The following is a 27,839-nucleotide window of genomic DNA, read 5'->3' on the forward strand; positions in this document are numbered from 1 at the left end:
GAGAAGCTAGCTGCCAAATTGTAAGGTAGCAACTTGCAGAGGCCCATGTTACAAGAACTGGAGCCTGCCAATAACCAAGTGAGTAAGCTTGGTGTAGATCACCCGTGAGTAGAGCCTTCACGTGAGATGAGAGCCATGGCCAGCACCTTGATTACAGCCTTAATGAGACACCTTGAGCCAGAGGCACTCAGCTAAGCTGTGCACAGATTCCTGACTCAGAGAAACTGTGAACCATGAATGTTTGCTATTTTAAGCTACTGAATTTTGGGACAATAGATAACAGTTGTACCATTTTATCGTTAACAGTGGATAAGCCAAGACTTTCTGAGTTTTTGGTTCTTGACCCCTGAGTTTTAACACAATCTGCCACCAAGTATGTGCAGAATGTCTTATCATGGCACATTATTCTTAAATTTCTGCAGCAACTCAGGAGAATAAACTATGACCATGTCTATACAGGAGGAAAGGAAGGAGGAATTGCCACTAAACAGTTCACTGAAATCCATGTGGGCACTAAAATCATCTGGATCAGCTGTTTTCAGTGGATTCAACACATTCTGTGATTATTCATGTCCCTGGGGGCTGTTACACATTGTCTAAACATGCACAAATTTACTTTGTAAAGATAATTTTTAACCTTTTATCTTATGAACATGTTTAGCTGCTCCAGACTGGCATTGAACTGACTTTTACATTCTAAGCCTATCCTATACTATACTCTTTCCCAGATAGGATCATCCTTTTATGTAGAGCTGTTCATGTCCTAGAGGAAAGAAAATAGAGCCACCTGCAATGAACCCAGTCCCCAGATGGATCAAGTGAGTTTTCCTAGGCTGCGCCTATCAGTCTCTCAATGAATTACTCAAACAGGTAAAAAAATAAAAATAAAAAGACAGGCCAGGCACGGTGGCTCACGCCTGTAATCCCAGCACTTTGGGAGGCCGAGGTGGGTGGATGACTTGAAATCAGCAGTTCGAGACGAGCCTGGCCAACATGGTGAAACCCCTGTCTCTACTAAAAATACAAAAAATTAGCGAGGCGTGGTGATGCCTGTAGTCCCAGCTGCTTGGGAGGTGGAGGCAGAGGTGGGAGAATCACTTGAACCTGGGAGGCAGAGGTTGCAGTGAGCTGAGATCTCGCCACTGCACTCCAGCCTGGGCAACAGAGCGAGACTCTATCTCAAAAAAAAAAAAAAAAAAATTAAAAAGGCAAATCTGTACTTCGAAGTATAACAATTAAAAGCCACTTGATTTAGATTTTTAGATTCAGTTATTCAGAATACACATTGTCTATGAGTATATAAACCAAATTGTTCCATTAGTCTTAAGGATAGAAAACCACCAACCCTGCCTTTGACACACTGACAGTTGGTTGAGAAATCATTGAGTCTTTGTCTTGAGGACTTTCTACGTGAGACCATAAATAAGAGGAAATGTCATCTAAACAATGTTAATATCTACATTTATTTTTCTGTCTACAGGTGCTTTGGTAGACATGGTTGAGGATACAAAGACGTGGCAAATTTTTTTGTTTGTTTTTTACTTTTCCTGAGTTGAACATAAGTTAATAACCAAAACTCAGACCTCCACTGGAAAGCCAGTTTCTTCGGTACCATTTTTTAATATCTGTTCTAACATCCCAAAGGTCAGGAATAAGAGTGGTGACTGTTTCAGCCCATAGGCAGCATCAGCTCTGGTTTTCCAGAGAAAGAGCAGGTGCTGAGTTAGACTGCCAATAAAATAACTTATTAGAGTAAGTGATATTTTTTCTAACATTTCTCTCTTATGGGTTAGCACAGTATTGACTGTACAATGAATTATTTTTAATTCAGTTGAAATTTAGAAGTATCCAGATTAGTATTCTGCCCCCCAAAAAAAATATTTAAAATTGGGCAGACTCTTGTGGTCTCTTAGATCCTCTGGATTCTTCTAAATTTCAGTTACAAGCAGAAAAATTATACGCAATACACCATTTTCTTTTAACAAAGATGGAGGGTTTAAGCCCATTCTTAAGCCCTAGGAATCAGGGAAAAAATACTTGATTAATTCAGTATGATTTGTGAACTGTACCTTTTTCATAGGCCTGAGAAGGCAAAAGGTTGGTAAAGTCTTCGCTTGGAAGAACAGGCTCAGGGATATTGATTGAACGAAAAGGACTTCCTTGTGCTTGGGCAGGCCCGGCCTGGGAGCTGTGCTCTTCTTTTTGAGTTTTCCTAGGAAAGAGAAACAAAGACAAGGCTATTCTGGTTCTTAGTATCTGATAGGTTACGAGGAGATTCAGTTCAGAACAACTCAAGAAAATGTCTAAATTATTAGGTTGAACTATATAAATTGCTATTTTTGAAAATTAAAAGTGGTCAAATACTAGCAATTCATATGGTTCAACTTAATTCATCACCTCAGCTGGAGAAAAAACTTCAAATATTTACAAATCACCCTTCTAATTATAATATCCACATTCTTATTTTTTTGTTACTGGCTTCCTTCTCATCGGGATCTTTAGAGTTTGCAGTGGTGACAATTTGCTTGAAATGATTTATATTTGCTTAGCAATGCAATTCAAAAGTACCAGGAAGCAGCAAATCCTTTCCTGAAAACAACCTATTCTCCAAGGTCACACACATATTATTCCTACATTTCTATTTTCAATTTGATAATATTAAAAACACGTAAGTTAGCCGGGCGCGGTGGCTCAAGCCTGTAATCCCAGCACTTTGGGAGGCTGAGACGGGCGGATCACAAGGTCAGGAGATCGAGACCATCCTGGCGAACACGGTGAAACCCCGTCTCTACTAAAAAATACAAAAAACTAGCCGGGCGAGGTAGCGGGCACCTGTGGTCCCAGCTACTCAGGAGGCTGAGGCAGGAGAATGGCGTAAACCCGGGAGGCGGAGCTTGCAGTGAGCTGAGATCCGGCCACTGCACTCCAGCCTGGGCGACAGAGCCAGACTCAGTCTCAAAAAAAACAAAAACAAAAACAAAAACACGTAAGTTGAGCACTGTGGCTCATGCCTGTAATCCCAACACTTTGGGAGGCTGAGGCAGGAGGATCATTTGGGCCCAGGAGTTCAAGACCAGCCTGGGAAAACATAAGGAAACCCCATTTCTACAATTTTTTTTTTTTAATTAGCTAGCATGGGGGCCACACCTATAGTCCCAGCTACTCAGGAGACTGAGGTGGGAGAATCATTTGAGCCCAGGAGTACAAGACTGAAGTGAGCTGTGATCATACCACTACTCTAGCGTGGGCAACAGGGCAAGATTCTGTCTCCAAAAAAAAAAAAGAAAGAAAAAAGGAAAAACGAAACCACAATCACGTAAGTGACAATAAAGATTATATATGTTTAATGGTGAAACTTTACTTGATTCAACCTGGTCCAGACATCATTTAACATAAATTTATTTTCAACCCTAGAATTAAAATAATAATTGCATTAGAGATATTTTACAAAATTAATAAAAAAAGAAAATCACTGATGGTGCCACTATCTTAACACAACTCTCATTATTTTTAAGTGTTTCTTTCTAGTTGTTATTTTACATGTTTTTATACTTGTAATCAAAGCATTCATGCCATTTTATGTCACTTTCATTTTACATATCATATTAAATGGATTTTTCTATGTAATAGGTACCATCTGTCTTTGGTATTAACCCATTTTATAATTCTATAACCTCCGTTGCATGCCGAGCTGTGGAGCACAGTGGCCAGCAGGCTGTATACTGAGAGTGGGGAAGGTGTTCCGGGTGCCTCTGCAGAAGCCATTGCTTATGGGTTTGCCTTTGGTACATTTTTAAAAGACACTCACTTGGCTTTAACTTTTCGAGATTCTCTTCGCTTCTCCTGTTGAAGCTGTTCGATTTTCTGTTGCATTTCTTCTTGTTTGGAGGTAATGGCTTGGATCATCGACATGGCATTGCTCAGTTCTTCCTAAAAAAATAAGAATTGCTATGTTTTAACGTGGTACATGGGTTAGCACAGTATTGACTGTACAATAAATTATTTTTAATTCAATTGAAATTTAGAAGTATCCAGACAACTATCATTATGAAACAAAGACAAGGTTATGCTGGTTCTCAATATCTGATAGGTTATTATGGGTAATGTATGGGTTATATATGGGGTAAAAGTATATCACATAGTCTAGCACACTGTACACTTTAAATACATACTTATTGAATGGAGAGATTTTAAAAATTTATACTTCCATTGTGGCATCAAATTTTAACACAGAGCTACAAAAAAGAAAACATGAAAGATATTTTTCCATGATAACTATGAATGGCCCAGAGGAAAAACTCTTATATTTTTCTTTTTTTTTTTTTTTTTTTTTTTTTGAGACAGATTCTTGCTCTGTCGCCCAGGCTGGAGTGCAGTGGCATGATCTCAGCTCAATGCAACCTCCACTTCCTGGTTCAAGTGATTCTCCTGCCTCAGCCTCCCAAGTAGCTGGAACTACAGGCGCCCACCACCACACCCAGCTAATTTTTGTATTTTTAGTAGAGACAGCGTTTCACCATATTGGCCAGGGTGGTCTTGAACTCCTGACCTTGTGATCCGCTGGCCTTGGTCTCCCAAAGTGCTGGGATTACAGGTGTGAGCCACCATGCCCAGCCAGAAAAAGGCAAGTTTTCTAATCCTGTTACCGAGACCAAAATTCTCTTGTCAGCAGGGAAATTAAAGAGGGGCCTACCTTGAAATAGTTTAATGAATTCTTCATCTCAGTAACTTTTTCTTCCATGGAACATCTGCAGCTCTTAACCTTTTCTTCCAAAGCATATTCTCCATGTTGAATTCTTGACAGTTCTTGCATTGCTTCTGTGAAGCCAGTTTTGAGTTCGGAGGCCAGTGCCTGCAACTAAATAACGCATGAAAAGTTAATTCAATTTTCTGGAAATTATTATAAGTGGCACCATTGGCCCTTGAATTTTTCTTTTGTTTGAGAAATGAGGCTCCTGAAAATCTACAGACCTCATTTACTAGTGTACTTCAGTTTGGACAACTTAAGACAACCTTGGCCCCGTTTATCTAAGAAAAAGAGTGTCTTCTTTATATACAGCACATGCTGAAGCTTGATAAATGACAAGAAAACAAGCTGTTAATTAAGTTTACGAGTGCTTCTACAAGCTTCTATTTATTCTAACACCTTTGATTAAAATGAGATTTGCTTGAAAAGAAACATGTATGTGAATCTTGATCCAATAACTCTTTGAATTCTGTGAAAGAAGAAAATGGGTCATATTCTCTCTGGTTATTATGAGAGGCAAGGAAATTCAGTTCTTGTTTTCTTAAGAAATTAAAGAATAAACAGAAACAACTAAGCATAACTGAGAATTTATTTGAAAGGAAAGAAGGTTTTTTTTTTAAAAAAAAAAATACTCTTAGATGATATCATGGGAAAGGAGGTAACAGTATTTTCAATGACAGTGGGCTTTAACTCATAAGGAAGGCACAGAAATATCTGGTAGAGTATGGTAGGAGCTCAGAATGTTGTTGATGGTGATATGAATCATCTTCAGCAGTCAGTCCTGGTCATGTAGGTCAACTTTGACATGAAGAAAGAGGTGTTTGGGATCAGGTAGGGTACAAATCCTAGTTCTACCCTAAAGTACTAAGACCTTAGAAATGTTGGTTAACTTTTTTGTAGCAGTTTTCTCATCCATAAAATAGCTATAATAATATCTATTTCACAGGGCTACCTTGAGAATTAAATGAGTAAACGTAGGTAAGCGGCCTACCATAGCACATACTTGGTATACAGACGTTCAAGAAATGTTCATTCTTCTCCCCCTTTAGGTGGTAAATCAAAAAGTTAAGCACAAACAGAAATGTGGAGAAAATGGAGCACTTCTAAAGTTCAGTTTTGTTTATTGAACAAATGAAAAAAGCATTTTCAACAGACAGTAAGTTAATAATAACAATAAGATAATAACATTACTTTCTTGACATTTACGATCTTACACTCTGTTAAGTAGAGGAACTGTTAGCTCCACGTGTCTCTTTAAAACAGAACCATTTAGAAGGTTTATTCTATAATCAAGTTTTGTTGTTGTTGTTGTTGTTGTTGTTGTTGTTTTGTCTTGTTTTGAAACAGGGTCTTGCTCTGTCACCCAGGCTGGAGTGCAGTGGCATAATCTCAGCTCACTGCAACCTCTGCCTCCCGGGTTCAAGTGATTCTCCTGTCTCAGCCTCCCAAGTAGCTAGGATTACAGGCATGTGCCACCACACCTGGCTAATTTTTGTGTTTTTAGTAGAGACGGAGTTTCACCATATTGGTTGGGCTGCTCTTGAACTCCTGATCTCAGGTGATCCAACTGCCTTGGCCTCCCAAAGTGCTGGAATTACAGGCATGAGCCACTGCGCCCGGCCTCAAGTATTTTTACTTTAAAGGAATGAAAACTAAAGTCCAGATACCTTAACAAATTTCTTTGAATGTGTATTTCTGAAAATTTTCAGAATCAGGCCATCCACATGATTCCCACCTGCAATGGCACCTCCCACTCACTATACAGTGACTTTGTCTCCTATATCACATTTTAAAAATATAGGATTTTGTGGTTCATTGTGCCTTACAAAGGATTGCTGGGAATAGAGAGAAATAAGAGGAACCAGAGAGATCATTTTGAGGAAAAAAGCAGGGCTTGTCAAGTATTTGGGGCTAGAAGGCTGGGAAACATCATGAGCAATCTATTTTTCATTTCAATCATTTTTAATTATAATGAATCTTTGCAATTGATTTTGGCTTACATCCTAACTCAGTCATCATGGTGGATTAAATCACCAGATCAACCACTTTCTGATCTGGTAATTTTTCATTATGTAAATGTATCTTCTGTAAGCAAAATAAACAAAAGTGATGGCTATATAACATCAAATCAAAAATGTATGCAAGTTTTAAAATTGGAAGAAGGAAAGCTGACATTCTTCTTAGTAACATTCACTTAGGTTTCCTGCTTGGGAAAAAAAAAAAAACAAAGGGAACCACTACCCAACAGAAATAGGTTTCATTATCCTTGCTTCCTTAGGCAGAGTTTTCTGCAGAGACCAAAAGGCAGCAGCAGACTCCTAGGAAAAGGACCTTCCTGCCTGCAGAACCCCAGCTCTCAAAAACTTATTAAAATTTCCCCTAACAGCCAGGTGACATAGGAACTCTGGGAATTCTGAAGCTCTTTTTGAGTTGTGTGCCCATTTCCTACCAACATATTACTCTGAGCTCCATGGGTACCTGCCACTGAAGTGTTGCTACTGCTTTGTAAACAGCTTCACAGCCCTGACCAGCCAGGGAGGGGAAGCCGTCAGGAGGACACACACCTGATACAACACGTCACTTTTAAGATGCTGAGGGATCTTAGTATCTTTAGCCCCTACAGAGTGCTTTTCAACTATCAACCTGACCACTCCCTTATAAACAATAAATACTGTGAAGACACGGTCTTAACATCTTTTCTCTGCTCTCTCTTCAGCTTTCTTTTTTGACAGCCCACAGCCCACCCCAAGGATTAGAAACGGGTGTCTACCTTGTTCTCCAGCGAGTTGAACACGTTCCTCATCTCGTTGATTTTTTCATGAAGCTGCTCTAGAGAGGTTATGATCCCTCCATCCTGCCGCTGGAGGCGGGCTCCCACTGGAGGTAGGTTCAGGGAAGACTTGTACTTCGAAGCCTACGGTACCACAGAGGGCATCTTAGGCTCAAAGAAATAGGGGAGAGGAGTCCGAATTCTTCCTATTTCCTGCTCTTAATTTCTGATTCTCAATTTTCTTTCTTTTCTTGGCTTCTTAACTCTTCTTAAGATGAATTTTAGTCAGTGTCTTCCAATTTTTTTTTTCATGAAAGATCCCTCAGGCCTCAAACTTAATTTTCACAAATTTCAACGTGTGTTTTACGGGCATTTCTTCCTTTTTGCCACATTACCCAGGCCAGGAGGCTACCAAGAGGTAAATTAGGGGGACTGGACCTGTGGCTTGGGAACCTTGCAAAGTCATAAATGTCAAGGTTTGGGAAACCTCCCAATTCCTACAATTCTATAAAAGCAAAAGCCAGGTGTTTCGCAGTGGCACATACACGATGGCAAGGAGGCCAAGGTAATTGCTTTGGATTCCCCCCTAAACCAGGGTCACTGCAGAAGCAACATGAGTTTTCTGCCAACTTCCATCTTCCAATTGTAGGGCTCTTTATTGATCCCCAGAGGTGCAATGATTTAAAATAGAAAGTGAGGAGCGAGTAATCTGAATGTCGAGAGTAAACTTCCCATATCTACTCCTCTACATTCCCTGCAGAGGCTAACCCTTCAAGTCATTCTTGCAGGGCCTTATTGAGACTGACATGCAGCCTGGTGTGCTGGAACTTTATCTTATTGATCCCCAGATACACCACAGGCCTAGAAGAGTTAACTTCTCTAGTATCAGAAGAATATTCCTCAATGGCAAAAAGAGACTGAGTCTCAATCAGGATTTACAAATCCTAGAAAACTTTCAACGGCAGTTTTGATGATGAAACCTATTACTGTAGGACTGGTTCCCATAGTGTTTCAGTTAGAGGTCCTTTTGGAACATCACTTATTTTCTTAAATTATTTTCATTACGGAGAAAAATAAAGAAGAAAAAAGAGAATTGCCAAATAGAATCATCCCAAATTTCATTATTTCAGTACAACCATTAACACTCACATTTCCTTCTATTTTGTTCTATGCATATAAATGCAGATGTTTATATGGTTGAAATCACACTGCAGATATATTTTGATTCTACCTCTCTTTTTTCCCTCCTGATATTCTAATAAGGCATTTACGATAACCTTCAAAATTTTTCTAAATGTCTACGTTTGATGGCTACATGATATTCCATCCTATGAATTTGCCAGAGTTTACCTACCCATTCACTTTTGTTGGAAATTTATGTTGCTTGTAATTTTTCAATGTTATAACTAATGCTGTCATACTATGTTTTTGTTTTAAAGTTTTGTATATATTTCAGATTATTTCCTTAGAATAAATTCCTAAATATGAAATGCCTGTGGGTCAAAGATGTCAGGTAGTGTTTGACCCAAAGGGAAAGCTACTATATCACAGGGAGGCAATATATTCAAGTAATTAATAACTATGCAAATTATATTTGACCAGCGGATTTGAAAAGTTATAGCAATATGGCTGTATATTCTTGGAAACATTATATGTGATATGTAATGTCCTAAATTCATGGATTTAGAAAAACATACCTTGAATAATAAAATATATAAAACAATAGAAATAGAAGAAGCCACAGTGTTTACATTCCTAAGACTACAAGTGAGCTTAAAACACAGTTGGAGTTGAAATCATTAGTGTGAGTGTTGGGCTAGCATTAAATTGTGCAGTTACTATGTCTGTTGCCTTAATTATGGGATCCCCTCTCATGTTAATGAGATCATAATTTTAATAATCCATATGCAAAATGAAGTAATCTAGGGTGAAATGATACCATCTGACTCGGGAAAAGAGATCTGATTCAACGACTTTGAGAGGGGTATGTGCAGTGGACAAAGGATAAGAGAAAAAGGAAATACGGAATAGACTTTTCTAAAAGTTTCTAACAATTACACACACTCACCAGAACTAAATATTATTAATTATTATTTGCTAATTAGTCAAAATATAATACTCCTTATTTTAATCATTGCTTCTTTGAGCTTCAACTTTTTCTTCGCTATCTATAATTTTACTTTGGTAAATTGTCTGTGTTATTTGCTAATTTTCTATTAGGGTTTTAGAAGTTTCCATTTTTATTGACCTTCATGAACTACTTATTTATAATTAAACCTTGAAATATTTGTTGTGTCTTTCTGATTTTGTTATTTGCCTCTGAATTTGTTTAACATTTTTTTTATGGAAATAGTTTAAATTGTAATGTGGATGAATTCTCAAATCTCTTTCTTTGTGATTTCTTCCATTGCTTTTTAACTTAGATATTTCACATTTGGAGACAAAATAAATACTCACTTATTTTAAAATTTTATGGTTTGAATTTTTTATATTTAAGCCTTTAATCCACTTTGGCATTTGTTTTGATTGGGGTATGAAGTGAGGATCTCTTCTTTTTTTCCAAAGAACCAGACAAAAATCTTTCCAACACTGTTTGGCACAAGACTGAATGACTGCATGAGACCTCTTGGCTCAAAGCAATACAGACATCTTGTAATATAGTCATCCATTCATTCATTCAACTCATATTTATTGAATATGTATTATATGCCAGGCATTGTACTTTACACTGAGAATACAACAGAGAGCAAAATGGACTAAATTCCTGCCCTTAGAGCTTACATTCTAGATGAGAAGACAGAAAATTAAAAAACAAACAAGGTGATACATACGATAATGTCAGGTAGGGATAGGATCTATCCAGAAAATAAAATGAGGTAGAGAACTACCAAAATATTATATTTTGCTTCAGGTGCCCTCCCTTCTATTATAGATTTTATTCTATTATGGTTAACTCCTCCCCAGCTCCCTCCTTTCTCCTTCTCTTCTTCTTTCTTTACTTCTCCTCTTTCTTCTTCTTCTTTTGGTTAAATGTTGCTTGGAGTAAACAGACTGGGGCTTAGGAAGTGTTCTTTTAAAACAAGGATGGGTTATAATAGCATCACAGAGGTCATATAGACCAACTTCATTTCCATTGCTTTGTGTGTTCCACTGCGAACAGATGTACTAGGATTTGTAGTGCAATAAGATAATGAGGCCACCCCCACTGCAGCTATATTTAGCCAACATTCAGGGAGTGACCTACATAAAATCTATAATAGACTTTAAATCATACCTGACTTTAAAGAGGTACTCACACTCATTCAAATGTCATACACAGGTCAGATGAGAACAGAGGGGAGGTGGACAGGGAAAGCATCTGGAGGACTTGGACCAGTGAGGCATCAAAGCAGCACTGAGTGAAGACCCATTTTTTTTGCTTCTAGGCCTTTGTTCAAGCTAGTCTCCCTGCCCAAAACAACCTTACCTATACCTACTTGTCAAATGATCAACTTGTCCTTAAGTACCTAAATCAAATCCTCCAGTCAATACTAAATCATCCCTTCCCCACAGAATTTTATCAACGCCTCTATCACAATCCTTTCAACAGCCTACCTTGTAAGAACTATTATTCTATGTGTTTTTCAGGTTGTGGACACAGAAAAATCAATGAGAATGTCTGTTTCATCTGTTTAATCTGCCATGAGGCCAAGCAGTAGACTTTGCACATAGTAACTGCCCAATAAATGTGTATTCAGTTGAAATGATGCTGTTTCCCCCATTCATCCTATAGCTGGCCTGAGTCTAGGGGCAATATGGTTAAATCATGTTTCCATAATCTTGTGTTGATTTGCTCCAGTTTGGTCTACAGCAGAGATCTTTTACATGATAATTCTGGGAACTAGTTGTCATTTTCACTTCACCGTCACTTAAACTAGACAAATCTAAATAACGTTTCCCCTAAACTATCTACTCTTCTGGACTCCTGTATTTCTGCTTGAGAGAGTACTCTTTTTCCTAGTGACCAGGGCTTAAAACCTTAGATCAACTTTGAAAGCATCCTTTCTCCCAACCCCCACCAAGCTCTGTCAATGTTTTCTTCCTTTTCACGTATTCCAGGAAGCACTGCCTGAAGTCTGGAGAGGAGCATGGGTTTCCCTAGCCCAAGCTGCTTTTATATTACAAATTATGTCAGAATAAAGTTTCATGATTTTTAAGAACAGAGATGTACTTTAAATTTACAGTTGGGAGACAGAAGCCAAGTGAATACCACTTAGAGGACCAAGGCAATCTCATATGACTCTTACTGCAAAGATGTTTTGCAGAACTTTCATCTTCCTTGTAAAGCAAATTGTTCCCATTGTTTAAAAAGAGCTTGAAAGTTTTTCCTGAACAGATATTTGAACATTTGCAATGTTAACCCCCTTTTCATTCTCAATTCTCCCTGCTAAAATAGAAAAGTAAGAAAAACAGATCTTGCCCTCTCCTCTCTGATGGAAATGTTATCTTGCAGTGTAATGGCCATGGCGATGGGGGCAGCAAGCAAGAGAAGCAGAGTTGAGGTGGGGGTGATAGTGCTGCATTTCATAAACGGGATAACTTGTCTTTCAATAATGAGTTCTCAGCCAGGCACAGTGGTGCTCACATATAGTCTTAGCTACTCAGGAACCTGAGCTTGAGCCCAGGAGTTAAAGACCAGACTGGGCAACACAGAAAGACCCTGTCTCAAAAAAAAAAAATCAGTTATCTCCAAAGTACACTGTGAGTGGCGAGACCCACTGAGGTGCCTGTCTCACAGCCCTGTTAAGAGAGTAAGTGCAACGATATATGTGGAAGCACTTGTGAGTGCTAAAAACATCTACACGTAAAGAATAGTCAGTCATCACTGTTATACATGGGAGCATTCGAAACAATCGATTTGTCTTTACCTGGTAAATCTGCGTGGAAGGATTATTCACCGGCATATGTTCATTCTCTCCTGCAGGGAGAAAAAGCTTTGTTCAATCAACACTACTCATTCTGTCCCTATCCTCTCCAGATACATGCAGGGAATAAGGAAACTTACAGGATCCTACATTTGTGCCTGCATGACAAGAAACCGATGATTCCAGAGGAACAAAGAATGAGCTGAAGTAGGTGGTGTCCATATTCACACATCCTAATCACTAAACCGTTATCTACCTGATATTCTCTTGCAATAGAAAACCACGTTTTACCACAGTAGGGAAGTTTCTCAACCAAACTGAATGATGTGTGATTACTAAATAGCCAGAAAGGAATTTGCAGGAAGTGTCTCCCTTATGTTCTTGAGGCTAACTGAAATTGACCTGTGGGAACAGTTCTACAGTCAGGAAGGCAGCTCTTCACCAGGCACTTACTGATCTCAGCAAGCCTGCATAAAATATCCTCTACTTCCCCCACCTCTGATCTTTGCCAGACTTCTGAACTCTGCCCTGCTGTCACTGCCAAGTTCAGCTAAGGGAATCTTGCTGTCCTCCCGGGCAAGAGGCTGATAGAAGGAATTGTCAACGGAAAGGTTCTGGGAAAGATGCAGGCAGAAGAAAACAGTAATGTATAATACTAGACTTCAGGAAGCACAGGGCACACACAGAGAAAGTAGTAGGTTGTAGAAAACCATTCACAGGCCATGCGCGGTGGCTCACGCCTCTAATCCCAGCACTTTGGGAGGCCAAGGTGGGTGGATCACCTGAGGTCAGGAGTTCAAGACCAGCTTGGCCAACATGGTAAAACCCTGTCTCTACTAAAAACACAAAAATTAGCTGGGTGTGGTGGCAGGCACCTGTAATCCCAGCTAGTCGGGAGGCTGAAGCAGGAGAATCGCTTGAACCCGGGAGGCGGGATTACAGTGAGCCAAGATTGTGCCATTGCTTTCCAGCCTGGGCAACAAGAGTGAAACTCCGTCAAAAAAAAAAAAAGAAAAAGAAAAAGAAAGAAAGAAAGAAAAGAAAGAAAAGCAAAGAGAAAGGAAAAGAAAACCATTCACAACCTAGGGAGAAAAAGAGGTTGGCCTAGAATGCACTTTCAGAACCACATTGGTTGGCCATAAAGATGAGGCAATCCATGTAAAACATTCAGCTAGTTGCTTATCCATTTAGCTTCTTCTCCAGTGTGTCACGTTATATGCATCAAGCAGTTTATAGAGGAAGCCCCTGGTTGCAAACATTTGGTTGTGTGGTTGTGTATATTGTTCTCCTAAGGCATGCTGGTACAGGAAACCCCTCCAGCCTCAGTATTTAAGTCCATAAATAATATATAACCTTAGCCCAGAATTTATACACACAGCAGGCTGTCCCTATAAAATCCATATGATTTGAGGTTACCCAAACTTCCTGCATAGGCTTGAGTAAAGATTATTTAGACAATTTCATACTATGTCCCAACAGCCTGGTATAATAGCAAGAATCAGGGCTTGGGAGGAAAGATCCAGATCCCAGACCTAACTTTGATACTTTGTAGTTGTCACCTGACTTCCCTATGACTGTTTCCTCTTCTGTAAATTGGAGATGATAACAGAATCTACTTCTATATAGTTGTTTCTATATGGTAAAGATTAAAAGAGAAAGCACTTATGCTTCTAGGCTAGTCTAGAAGATGACAGATGTCTAGTAGTTGAATCTGTGTCTTGGCCTTACCCAGCAAGTTGTTCTGAGGCAGTCCTAAAGTTATTGCTAAGAACAATAAAATAACAACACAGACCAAATTCTAATAGCATTTCCTATTTTTTCAGCACCCAGTCTATATTCTTCATAGTCATTATATGATGATAGGAAAATGAAAATAGTTAACATACTGTCATGTCTCGAGACAGTGGTAAGACAAAGCAAAAACCTGCATTCCTTGAATCCTAAGTCCTAAAACAAGACATGGGAAAAATCTGACCTTGCTTTGTTTTGGTTTTTTCCATAGTGCCGGTTACTTCTCTTCTCCAGCTTATTCTTCAACATTGCATCCTCATCGTCCTGCCTCAGGCCACCTCCTCTTCCCTGCACCTGTCAATTCAAATCAAGAGTAAAGGATAACAGGTAAAATTGTCAGAGAAACTGGATTTACTTCATATATTAACTTAAAAAAATTGAAATGAACACAGCTTGAGATACATGCAATTTCAGAAGAGGAAAAATACTGAGTAAACATTTAGCATAAAGGTAAATACATTTTGTGAATACATATGAAATTCATTATTCAAATTTAGGGTAGTTTTTCAATATGCTACATTCTTTTTTGGATCAAATCAATTAATTAAGACATATTGGTTTTACTAGCAAGTTATAGTTTAAGGAAATTTTCTTTTTTTCTTTTTTTTCACACAGGGTCTTGCTCTGTCACCCAGGATAGAGTGCAGTGATGCAATCATGGCTCATTGCTGCCTTGACCTCCTGGGCTCAAGAGGTCCTCCCACCTCAGCCTCCCAAATAGTTGGGACCACAGGCATATGCTATCACACCTGGAATTTTTTTTTTTTTTTTTTTTTTTTTTTTTTGTAGAGATGGGGTCTCCCTATGTTGCCCAGGTTGGTCTCAAACTCCTAGGCTCAAGTGATCCTCCAACCTTGGCCTTCCAAAGTGCTGAATTACAGGTGTGAGCCACCACACCCAGCCCCAGGGAAATTAAGGAGAAAAAATTGAGCAGATATGAAGGCCAATACATCTGTTTCTATTCCATTAAATAGTATGTTCCTTGATAGCCTTGTCCCCACTTTCGGCACCTGGTAGACTCCTTTGCACCCAGGAAATGCTTAGCAAACAGGCCATGTCTGATGTGACCATTGGACATGAAGCTGCAAAGTCAGAATGCAGTCTAGCACACAGTCAGTGTTGTGGATACTGGCCCTCTTTTCAGCGATCCAGCATTTTAACCCTTTCCTAAGTTTGAAGAATTCCCCTGCCTTATGAGACTTGATCAAATGCCTCCCACTATAGAGGCTGAAAGCACCAGGTTCTTCTAGCCTTCTTTGCAGCTAAGGCATGACAGATATATGCCTAGGACATACCACTCAGATGCACCTACCCCAATTAACACTGGCAGTTGCAAAAAGAATTCCTAAGGCAGATACTCGATATTCTTTCTACCTTCTAAGACAGCAGTGGCAGCGAGGGTGGTGGTGGTGACCATTATCCGTTACAAACATATTAGGAAATTCCAGGTGCTAGTTTCGGTGCTTTCCTCACTAGAACAGTTGTATTATGTGATTTAGGCACTGCTGCTGGCCATAGAATCCCAAACTCGATTCTCCAGCCTCCCAGCAATTCCGTAAGCTGTCCCTCTCCTTTCAACAAATTCCTCTGCTGCTTAAATCAGCCAGAGATTGTTTTCTGTTGCTTACAACTAAGAAACCTGACTGAAACAATACAAATATATGAACACTATCCAAGATTAAGAAAACACAAGTTTAAACTTTGTTCATCACTTAGAATAGACAAATCTAATCTATAGTGACAAAATGCAGATCAACAGTTGCCTAGAGCAGGAGGTAGAGGGATAACTGGGAAGAGGCATGGGGAACTTTTTTTTTTTTTTTTTTGAGACGAGGTCTCACTCTTGCCCAGGCTGCAGTGCAGTGGCCTTAGGATGGCTCACTGGAGCCTTGAACTCCTGGGCTCAAGTGGTCCTCCCATCTCAGCCTCCTGAGTAGGTAGGACTACAGGTGGAGGTCAGTATGCTTGGCTAATTTTTTTATTTTCATAGAGACAGGAGTCTCACTATGTTACCGAGGCTGGTCACGAACTCCTGGGCTCAAGCGACTCTCCTTCCTCGGTAGCTCAAAGTGCTGAGATTACAGTCATGAGCCACTATGCCTGGCCGCACAGGAAACTTTGTTGGATGATAGAAATGTTCTACTGCTTAATTGTGTCAGTGGTATACGGGTGCACAAATTTGCCAAAACTCATTGAATGTATGTTTTAATTGGGTGCATTTTATCTTACATAAATTATATCTGAAGAAAGCTGATTTAAGACTTCATTATGGGCTGGATGTGGTGGCTCTTGCCTGTAATCCCAGCACTTTGGGAGGCTGAGATGGGCGGATCACTTGAGGTCAGTAGTTCGAGACCAGTCTGGCCAACGTGGTGAAACCCTGTCTCTACTAAAAATACAAAAATCAGTCTGGCATGGTGGCAGGTGCCTGTAATCCCAGCTACTCCAGAGGCTGAGGCAGGAGAATCACTTGAACCTGAGAAGCAGAGGCTGCAGTGAGCCGAGATCAACCACTGCACTCCAGCCTGGGTGATGTAGCAAGACTCTGTCTCAAAAGAAAAGGCCAGGCGCGGTGGCTCACGCCTGTAATCCCAGCACTTTGGCAGGCCAAGGTGGGCGGATCACCTGAGGTCAGGAGCTCCAAACCAGCCTGACCAACATGGAGAAACCCTGTCTCTACTGAAAATACAAAATTAACCGGGCGTGGTGGCGCATGCCTGTAATCCCAGCTACTCAGGAGGCTGAGGCAGGAGAATCACTTGAACCCGGGAGGCAGAGGTTGCAGTGAGCTGAGATCGTCCCATTGTACTCCAGCCTGGGCAACAAGAGCAAAACTCTGTCTCAAAAAAAAAAGACTTTATTATAAAATATGGAGTATATCCAAACCAAAACAAAAATACTTTTTATTCGCATACTGAGGTTTATAAAACAAAATAATACGTTGGCAGGGTGGGAGGGTACACACAGGTAAAAAGCCATTGGAAAATAGCTACATGGTTATAAATGACGAATATAAAGAAAGGCCCAAAGTCAAAGCCATATGCTGTTTAAACTCTTGCACATTTTTCACGTAAGCATGAAAGTTATGGCAAGCTAGGGCATCTTCCCTAACTATCTTTAATCTTTTTTCATAGCTGATACAAACATTTCTAAGATGAAAACTTTCTTCTCCTTAGCAATTGTTAATTTACTTGACATCTAGTCCATTCTAGGATGAATATAATGAAATCACAGAATATTACCGTCAAAGAGGCTCTAAGAACATTATTCTATCCAAGTTCTTCATTTATAAAAGAAGCAAACGAGACCTAAGGAGGGGAAGAGAAGTGGCCTGCCCAAAGCCACCAGCTTTAAAAATGGTCTTTAGAAGCGATTTCCGTTACTATTTGGGGGAAGAAAATCTTTAAATATGCAAAGCCATACCTTTGTGGGATTTTTGTGGGTGATTTTTCCTGGAGATTTAGTCATTAATCTACAACTAATTGAAAACAAAAAAACAAAAAACCCATATATCATAGGTAAAATGAAAACTTACACATTTTCTGAGCTAGAATATCCTCATGCTCACATGCTCACATATGTACATGTGACCACTTATTTCAAGACATAAGACTTTCTTTTATTTTATTTTTTGTAGAGCCAGAGTCTTGCTTTCCCCAGGCTGGAGTGCAACGGCATGATCATAGCTCAATGTAACCTTGAATTCTTTGGCTTAAGGGACCCACCTGCCTCAGCCTCCCAAATAGCTTGGACTACAGGCATGTCCACCATGCATGGCTAACTTTCCACTTTTTGTAGAGACAGCGTCTCCCCATATTGCCCAGACTGTTCTTGACCTCCTGGCCTCAAGCAATTCTTCCACTTTGTCCTCCCAAAGTGTTGGGATTACAGGTATGAACCACCATGAGACATAATAAACACGTGTGATGGACAGTGAGTTAGAAATTTTATGTAGTAAATTACAAAAGCAACAAAACTACATTAGAGGCCAGGCTATGGTGGCTCACGCTTGTAATCGCAGCACTTTGGGAGGCCGAGGCAGGTGGATACCTTGAGGCCAGGAGTTCAAGACCAGCCTGGCCAACATGGTGAAACTGCACTCTACTAAAAATTTAAAAATTAGCCAGGCATGGTGGCACACACTTGTCATCCCAGCTACTCAGGAGAATCGCTTGAACCCGGGAGGCAGAGATTGCAGTGAGCCGAGATGGCATCACTGCACTCCAGCCTGAGGGACAGAGCGAAACTCTGTCTCAAAAAAAAAAAAAAAAACCAAAAACCTACATTAGAGAAAATTTGGAAAGTATATAGGGGACAAAGCAACTATAATGTCTCTACTTAAACAGCTATCATATTCACTTGTTTGTATTGCCTGTTAATATTTTTTTCTCTAGAATATTTTACATAATTATTAATGAAGCCTACCTAAAATTTTGTAACTACCTTTCCCACCTATATTATAGCACAAACATTTTATTTTCTTTTAAAAATTGGACCATGGCTGGGTGCAGTGGCTCATGCTTGTAATCCCAACACTTTGGGTGGCCAAGGATGGAGGATTGCTTGAGTCCAGGAGTTCAAGATCAGCCTAGGCATAGCAAGATCCCATCTCTTAAAGAAAAAAATAAAATAAACATGGGATCATTATTGTTGTACAGATAAAATAAGTGAAGAAAAACTTAAAAAAAAATTTTTTTAAACTGGACCATTATTATTTATACTGTTTTTATTGTGGCTCTTTGAGCAGAGGTAAAAGTGTTCCTCCCCAATCCCAACTGATGTTAATAATCTTTGGTATTCTTTCATTCTTTTATCCATCCTCATATAATCGCATACAGTCATATACAGAATATACGTATATGGAGTGGGGTTGTCATTGTAGGTTTACATATTGTACTTCTCTGCATCTTACTCTCACGTAATACACTGTGGCAATCTCTCCAAGTTAATTGTTACAGATCTAAGAAATTACTTTTTTTTTTTGAGGTGGAGTCTCACTGTTGCCCAGGCTGGAGTGCAGTGGTGAGATCTCGGCTCACTGCAACCTCCGCCTCCCAGTTTCAAGCTGGGATTACAGATGTGCGCCACCATGCCTGGCTAATTTTTGTATTTTTAGTAGGGACGGGTTTCACCATGTTGGTCAGGCTGGTCTTGAACTTGTGACTTCACATGATTCGCTTGGCTCAGCCTCCCAAAGTGCTGGGATTACAGGTGTGAGCCACTATGCTTGGCCCTAAGAAATTACTTGTAATGACTGCATAATATTCCATGGTACAAATGACTGTGTTAACCATTTCTCCACTGATGAACATTCCCTTTATGTCCATTATTTTGCCACTGCAAACAATGCCACAACGAACATCTTGGTACATACAGCTTTACATATTGGTGCTTTTATTTATGTAGAGTTTCCATAGATGTGGCTAGGCTGCTTTCCAAAAAGGCTATAACTATCCTCATTTCCCCCAGGAATATTTATTGCCTAAATACCTTTCTCCTGCATTCCAGCCAATAGTGGATGTTAACACTTTTTAGTTCTTGTCAGTCAGATGGGTGACAAGTGATAGTTTATAGCTACTTTTGCTGATTGCTGGTGCTATTGAGCATCTCTATGTCATATACTTACTATACATTAAGATTTGCTCGTCTGTCAGTTATCTAGTCCTCTGATTTGCCTAATTTTCTTTTAGGTTATCGGCCTTTTTTTTTTTGTAGCAAGTAGTGAGAGTTTGTAAATAACATGTATTAACTGTTTATTTGTTATACGCAATGTTTTTTCCCATTTATCTTTTTGTCTTTTGACTTTGTGGTCACTTTTGCTATTAAAATTTTTTTTTTTTTTTTTTTTCTGAGACAGAGTCTTACTCTGTCCCCCAGTGCAGTGGCACGATCTTGGCTCACTGTAACCTCCACCTCCTGGGTTCAAGCGATTCTCGTGCCTCGGCCTCCTGAGTAGCTGGGATTACAGGCATGAGCCACCACACCCAGCTCATTTTTTGTATTTTTAGTATAGACGGGTTTTTGCCATGTTGGCCAGGCTGGTCTCAAACTCCTGGCCTCAAGTGACCCACCCACTTTGGTCTGTCACAAAGTGGTGGGATTACAGGCATGAGCCACCTCACCCAGCTGGTAGATTGTTTTTGGTTTTTATTCTATTTTATTTTGTCATTAAGCTTATGTTAGCCATAATGAATTGGAAGTTTTTCATCTTTTTCTATAACCTATAAAAACTTCAATTACATTGGAATTATCAGTTCTTTAAAAGATAATAGAGCATAGCTATGAAACCATTTGATCTTGGTACCCTTTTTAAAAAGTAGTCAGATCTTCAAGCCCTTTTCTGTTTCTTCAAAAGAAATTTATCTAGGCAGCTTTTCAACTAGTTAGTCATTTATATTTTCCTAGGAAACTATGTATTTCCTTAAGTTTGTCAAATTTGTTGACAGAGCCTATAGTCTCAGCTACTTGGGAGGCTGTGGTGGAAGGATAATTTGAGCCCAGTAGTTCAAGGCTGCAGTGAGCTAGGCTTGCACTACTGCACTCCAGCCTGAGTGACAGAGCAAGATCCTGTCTCAAAAAAAAATAAAAAAAAGAAAATTTTGTTGACAGAGCATAAGCATTTTCCCATATGCTATGTAAGGAATGGTGGAGAGAGAAGGAACATTTGTTGAACAGCTGCTATGTGCCAAACATGATGCTTCATATTTTATTTCTATTGTCTCATTTAATTAAATCTCATATTGATTCTGTTGAGGATGTATCATTATCCCCATTTTCCAGATGAGAATACTGAGGCTTGGGAAAATGAGGTAATAATATGCCCAGGATCATGGCAAAGGGAGCCAGAATTGTAATTTAGGTACATCCATATGATTTCAGAACTGGTTCTTTCATTTATTACACCTGGCTTTCTCCAAATAGTTTCACAATCATTACATTTATTGACTAAGAAATAGTTGCTTGAGAAAATGTGTCATTGTTTTCTTTCCCTCCCCCAATTATTAGGGTATTTTTCTGTTTTTTACGATAATAAGTGGATATAAAAAGGAATAGAGTCCTTTTTCTTCATATTTAGGACATCTTTTCTTAAGCTAAGTTTCCAGAACAGAATTTCTAGGTTGACGAGAATGATTGTGATAATGAATATGTATTAAAGGGTACAGTTTAAAAGGGAGCTTAATAACAGGATTACACAGACAGGTAATATGACTTATTCTGGAAAAAGCCTTGCTATGATTATGAAAGTCCCTTTGAGATCTCACTTGCAGTCTGCTCTTCATTTTGTACTGGGAATCCCTCACTCTGAGCCTAGTAATTCTTCACTCTGTTCTTGATAGCCCTTGAATCACTGCCTGCCTTTGAATAAATAACCATCAGATGCTGCCACATGCCTCTCAACAAGTTAATGTGGCTCCTATTCCTCCCTGACCTTCCTCCTTTCTTTCCATCTCTACGGTTGCAGTGCTAACCTCTAAAAACACCCATTCAGGCCTTGGTAAACTCTCGGGAAAATAATGTTAAATTTCTGGAAAGAGCCTGTTGGTCTTTATATCATGCCTGATCATGATACAAAGCAATGGTTTTCAGTTTATATTTTTTGAAGCCCTCAGGCTTTCTTGAGTCTGTCTTGAGTGGAGAGAGGAAGCCACCAAGCTGGTGGGGTTCTGGGTTCCCCTTCTTACCCCCTTCAACCAGAGTCTCTCTGTTCTTGTCTGATTCACATACTACAGCTTTCGGGGAAGCATTTCCTTTTTTTATTTTTTATTTATTTATTTTTTTTTGAGACAGGGTCTCACTCTGTCACCCAGGCTGAAGTACAGTGGCAGGATCATGGCTCACTGCAGCCTCAACCTCCTGGGCTCAAGCAATCTTCCTGCCTCAGCCTCTCAAAGTGCTGAATTACAGGCATGAGCCATAGTGACTGGCGGGGAAGAATTTCCTTTGAAAATCAGTTTCTGCTGTTTAAAAACAAAGGTTCTAAAATCACTGATATAGAGAAATAAGAATGTTGAAACAATAAGAAGTTATAGCCATATTTTTGTAAAATTAATTCAGAAAAAAATTTTAAAATAATAAGTTAACAGAAACCTAAAGAATACTGAAAAGTCTCCTGACCCTCCCCCAGACTGACCTAGAATGTGTATCCTCCTCCTGACATACACACATAAGACCACAAAAACTGAGGATTGTCTATTATTTTCCAATTACTGCTGTGACAGAAAAGGAAAGTTTGGCACTTTGGGGAATTGAAATTAATTGAAAGCAGACTTGAGTTAATTTCCATTTCAGTGTCCTTTATTGAATGGGTCTTTAGTGCACATTTCTAATTTAGTAGAATGAGAACTTTTTTATGCTGGGGGGAGGGTGATGAGGAAATACTTTCCCCTGAAACTAAAGTAATTCATCAGGACAAATCCTGCAGCCTTTTTCAAGAAGAGGGTCTATATGATCTTTGTGGTGTAGAAAAAATGCTTTAAACATTATGAAAAGGGCTATTTCCTTTTTTTTTTTCTATAGCGCCTAAAAGCAACATTATTTTGTGACAGTAACACCCTGTTTGTTCATGCTTCGTAGTTTTCAAAGCACTCTCATGTACGTTATCTCACTTGATCACTACAGCAATGCTGTGCGCTGGGCCAGCACATGTTCCATTCATTTTATACCCACGGAAGCCATAGCTTGTACAAATTATTTGCCCAAAGTTACACTGGAAGTTGCTTCAAGTAAGACCAGTAGTCTTTCTGTGATTCTCTATCTTTAAATAAACTGCTTCATGTCACAGTATTCCAAAGTACTGTAATTTAAGGTACTACTTTAAGGTACCATTGTCATTAAAAAAAGGTATCAATTCCTGTGTGGGCTCTGATAGTCATCTGAGTAAACAGGTTGAATGGACTGATACAAGGAAAAAAGTTTTGGCGGGTTTGATGAGAGAGATTGAGAGAAAGAGAAATAATACAAAGTAGGACTACAAAAAGGGATGTAACCAGCAATTCAGAGAATATGAAATATTACTTGTAAAATTCAATATGCAATATTTGTTGCCAATTCCTTCCTTCCTTCCTTCCTTCCTTCCTTCTTTCCTTCCTCCCTCCTTCCCTTCCTCTCTCCCTTTCTTTTTTTCTCTCTCTCTCTCTCTTTCTCTCTTTCTTTCTTTCTTTCTTTGACGGAGTCTTGCTCGGTCGCCCAGGCTGGAATGCAATGGCACAATCTCTGCCCACTGCAACCTCTGCCTCCCAGGTTCAGGCAATTTTGCCTCAGCCTCCCAAGCAGCTGGGGCTACAGGCACAAGCTGCCATGCCCAGCTAATTTATTTTGTATTTGAGTAGAGACACGGTTTCACCCGTGTTGCCCAGGCTGATCTCGAACTCCTGAGCTCAGGCAATCCACCTGCCTCAGCCTCACAAAGTGCTAGGATTACAGGCATGAGTCACCACACTCGGCCGCCAATAATTTCTAAAACCTAGATGAAATGGATAATTTTTGAGGAAAACATACATTATTGAAATTTGTTTTAAAAACAGTAGAAATGTTTTTATCCAGAACAACTATCTGCAGAAAATATTAAAAGGGAAGGTCAAATATCTACTCCCCAATAAGAAATGATTCAGCATCATATCACAGGAAGGTCCTATAAATAACAGTGTCTGTGTTATTTAATCTATGCTATAGAATAGGATGTATGTAAATAGCTAATTTATTCTATGAGGTTCTGAGACCAACTCTAGGATAGCCTAAATAAATAAATAAACATATTCTAAATAAAATGTCAGAAAACAAAAATATAACACTATGATCAGCAAAGCTTGTTCTAGAAAATAAAAATTAATTAATCAATGTAACGCAAGAAAACAAAGAGTACAGTGTGACCCTTAGAAGCAAAATGGTAAGGAGATAAGACAATTCTCACAATATGTAGATACACAAGTGTTTAAAACTAGGATACCTCAATGAAAATGTAGCTTTTTATGCCCACCAAATAACAACAACAACAAATCCTTGAATACATAGCAATTTAAAGTGGCAAAGGCAATAAATTAAAGAATTAAAATTAAAATTAAGAATTAAAATTAAAATAAAATTAAATTAAAATACAGGCACAGTGACTCGTGCCTGTAATCTCAGCACTTTTGGAGGCCAAGGCAGGCAGTTAGCTTCAGCCCAGAAGTCTGAGACCAGCCTGGGCAAAAGGCAAAACCCTGTCTCTACAAAAAATAAAAATAAATAAAAAAATAAAAAAGAAATTAGCCAGTCATGGTGGTGCACTCCTGTAATTCCAGCCACTTGGAAGACTGAGGTGGGAGAATCACCTGAGCCCAGGAAGTCAAAGCTGCAGTGAGTCATGATAGAGCCACTGCACTCCAGCCCGGGCAGCAGAGTGAGACCTGGTCTCAAAAAAAATTTTTTTTAATTAAAAAATGAAATAAATAAAAGAATTAAAATAGGACTCGGTCACCAGACATCTCAAACAATAAGTGGCCTTATTTTGAGAATGGTCCCTGGTGCTCAAGTCAGCCCCTTACGTGACCCTTTCTCAAATATGGGTGCTGCTAGAAACAGGGTGGCTCCTGCCACTGAACCAGGTAATAAGGCCATCACCCCTCCTTAGTTAACTGCCCGCATGGCTGTCCCCTCCCCAGACTGTGAGCAATTAAGGAGTACACAGGGAGTTTTATTCATCTTTCTGTCTCCAGCTCCTGGCACCATTCTCAACATACTCTCAACAAATATTTGTGGAAGTGACCTGAATTCTCATGCAATAGACCACCAGAGAAACATGCTTTTTACTACAACTTGTTTCACATCAACAATAAAGACTTAGTGGTAAATACAGGGAGTTTGGCTTGAAGATAATTTTTATTAGGAAAAAAGCCCTATTTTATTTTAACAAGCAAAGTTCCACTGGCAGAAATATATCCCCTTGTTCCCACTCCCTGGCTTGAAAAACCAAGAGAGAGTAGGCTCTCCTAGAGAACGGTCCCACACCAAAACTAACTGTAGTGATGTTCATCACGGCCAGCAGCCCCAAAGTGCCCAGAGCCAGTGAGAACAGGAGCAAAGCATGCAGAGTAGGTAATTCCATAGCTCAGGAGCACAGAAGGCTCAGAAATGAAATAACAAAGATCCTTCCATCCTCACTCCACTGGCATGTTAATTTTTGTCATTGTTCACCTAAGATCAGTCAGGATAGAGTCAATTGGTAGAGTTAATATGTGTCTACATCAATCAGGAAAAAAAGAACATCAGCATGCTATCACACACACAAAACCAACCGCTGGCCAGAGATTATTTTAAGTTTAAAAACGCCTCATTGAAGACATGAAAACTTCGCAAAAGTTTCAGATCAGGGCTGAAAGGCCCTTCCAGGGGCTCTTCTGACTCATTTTAATGCTTGGCATACTTAAATGTGTCAGAACCAGATTTTGTGAGCCTGAATGTCTCATGGTTTCTGTGTCTGGTCAGGGAAGATATGCTTCATCTCTTTTCTTATCCTGATTTGACTCTCTTTAATCTCAATCTTTCAAACAGATTCTCTCCCTGGATTCATCTGAGTGGAAGTTAAAAACCTCCTGGAGGCCAGGCACAGTGGCTCAAGCCTATAAATTTCAGCACTTTGAGAGGCTGAGGCAAGAGGGTCACTTGAGCCCAGGAGTTCATGACCAGTCTGGGCAACACAGTGAGACCCTGTCTTTACAAAAAGTTTGGGTTTTTTTTTTTTTTTTTTTTTTAATTAGCCGGGCATGTTGGCATGCACCGGTAGTCCCAGCAACTTGGGAGGCTGAGGTGGGAGGATCGCTTGAGCCCGGTAGGTCAAGGCTGCAGTGTGTCATGATTGTGCCACTGCACTCCAGCTTGGATGACAGAGTGAGCCCCTGTCTAAAAAAAACCAAAAAGCCTCCCAGAGACACTGTGCAAGAGGCAGAGAGCCCCAGTACAATGTAAATATCTACTTCAAAAGACAATAAAGTGACCGTCGCGATACTTTCACTAAGTAAGTCCCGATTGATAGGAAGGAAAGACAAAGAAGGACAAGAGCGCTGTCCTGGGAAACGCTGGAGGGAAAGAACCCTGAGCTCCACAGACAACTCCCTCCAGTCCTAGAGATGGCCCCGATCTGCAGAGGAGTACATTAACATGGAAAAACTTCAGTCCTCAGGAAACGTTCCTTCTGCTAAAGCAGAGGCAGTTGCAGGACTCCCAAGATCTGAACCAGGTGGCTGAGTTAGTAGTACCTTGTGAAATGGATCATCAGTCACCAAAGCTTAATTTAGGTGAGAGGGGAAACCAGGTTACTGCTGCCCCTCCTGGGAGAATTTTTTCATAGTTCAGATGAAATGACATCCAATTTGGAACTGCCTTTGGCACTTTCAGAACAGCTAGAAAGGAGAAAAAGAGTACAATCCAATTTTCAGAATGACTATAATTTCCCACTACTGCCCAGTGAACAAAGACTCCCAGTGAGCAAAGCCTTCAAAAGTTGGAAATCATAGTTAAACCTTGAAAATCGATGAGTTCAGTTAGAAAAATAACCCACAGCCTGTGCATACTTGACAGGGGTCAGCGATGGTCCCTGGGTACTAAAACCACAGCACTTTCCCCTACAGAGCTAGTCCACTCACAGGCCTTATGCATTCCTACCTAGGGATCTCGGTCCTACAACCCTCTGCTCTCTGTCAACCAAGTCTTGCTCAACCCTCAAAGGGCAACTCATGTCTCATACCGTCTCATACCCTTCATGAAGCCCGCTTTGGCCATTCTCCTCAACTGCCATCTGTCATCTCTCCTCAGCTAAACCAAGGATCATCTTGTTTTTGAGACAGGGGGTCTCACTCTGTCACTCAGGCAGTGGTGCAATCATGGCTCACTGCAGCCTTGACCTCCCAGGCTCAAGCGATCTTGCCACCTCAGCTGCCTGAGTAGCTGAGACTACAGGCATGCACTACCAGACTCAGCCCTTTGTGTGTGTGTGTGTGTGTGTGTTTGTGTGTGTAGATAGAGACAGGGTTTCACCATATTGCCCAGGCTGGTCTCGAGCTCCTGCACTTGAGCAATCCTCCTGCCTTGGCCTCCCAAAGTCTTGGGATTATTACAGGCGTGAGCCACTGCACCCAGCCAAGTCTCATCTTATAACCAATTATTATCGCAAAGTCCAGCAGCAGAAGCCTAGATATGGGAAAGAGTCAACATTTTTGTTGATCAATGAAAAGCGTAAATTCATCATTAGTTTGATTATTTCTTTTATAATTTCAGCTTATCTCATACATGCCCTCCCTAGAGATAAGGCATACTGAACCCCACCAATTAGTACATTTTTACCACATCTGAAAAGTTTGGAACAATGAGAAAAGGGCTAGAGACTTGCCATAAGGAGGCCAGAACACGCTGGGGCTGGTTTTGCTAAGAAGGGCTGGTTTTGCTAAGAAGCTATTTTTTGATTCCTCAATCCATTGTTGCATTATTTCAATGTCCTTGTTTGGAACAAGTTGGGACAGGAATAAGTTAATAAAAAATAGGGCCGGGCGCGGTGGCTCACGCCTGTAATCCCAGCACTTTGGGAGGCCGAGACAGGCAGATCACGAGGTCAGGAGATCGAGACCATCCTGGCTAACACAGTGAAACCCCGTCT

At 39.9% G+C, this 27,839-nt stretch overlaps 1 protein-coding gene across 9 annotated transcripts in view; it reads right to left on the reverse strand.

Annotated features, from left to right (window-relative positions):
• Positions 1-27,839, reverse strand: part of ARHGEF33 (Rho guanine nucleotide exchange factor 33) — an 89,099-nt gene that overhangs the window by 42,017 nt on the left and 19,243 nt on the right. For 8 of the 9 annotated variants that reach the window (XM_050753319.1, XM_050753327.1, XM_050753322.1 and 5 more), the window contains exons 3-8: positions 14,397-14,506; positions 12,425-12,474; positions 7,518-7,661; positions 4,694-4,858; positions 3,809-3,930; positions 2,070-2,212 (exon numbers count right to left, since the gene is read on the reverse strand). In XM_050753319.1, coding sequence (XP_050609276.1) covers positions 2,070-2,212; positions 3,809-3,930; positions 4,694-4,858; positions 7,518-7,661; positions 12,425-12,474; positions 14,397-14,421 — 649 coding nt within the window. In that variant the 5' untranslated portion in view covers positions 14,422-14,506. The remainder of the gene's footprint in view (positions 1-2,069; positions 2,213-3,808; positions 3,931-4,693; positions 4,859-7,517; positions 7,662-12,424; positions 12,475-14,396; positions 14,507-27,839) is intronic. The other variant, XM_050753328.1, reaches the window with a different exon arrangement.

This window comes from Macaca thibetana, chromosome 13, assembly GCF_024542745.1.
Source record: "Macaca thibetana thibetana isolate TM-01 chromosome 13, ASM2454274v1, whole genome shotgun sequence".
Lineage (NCBI taxonomy): Eukaryota > Metazoa > Chordata > Mammalia > Primates > Cercopithecidae > Macaca > Macaca thibetana.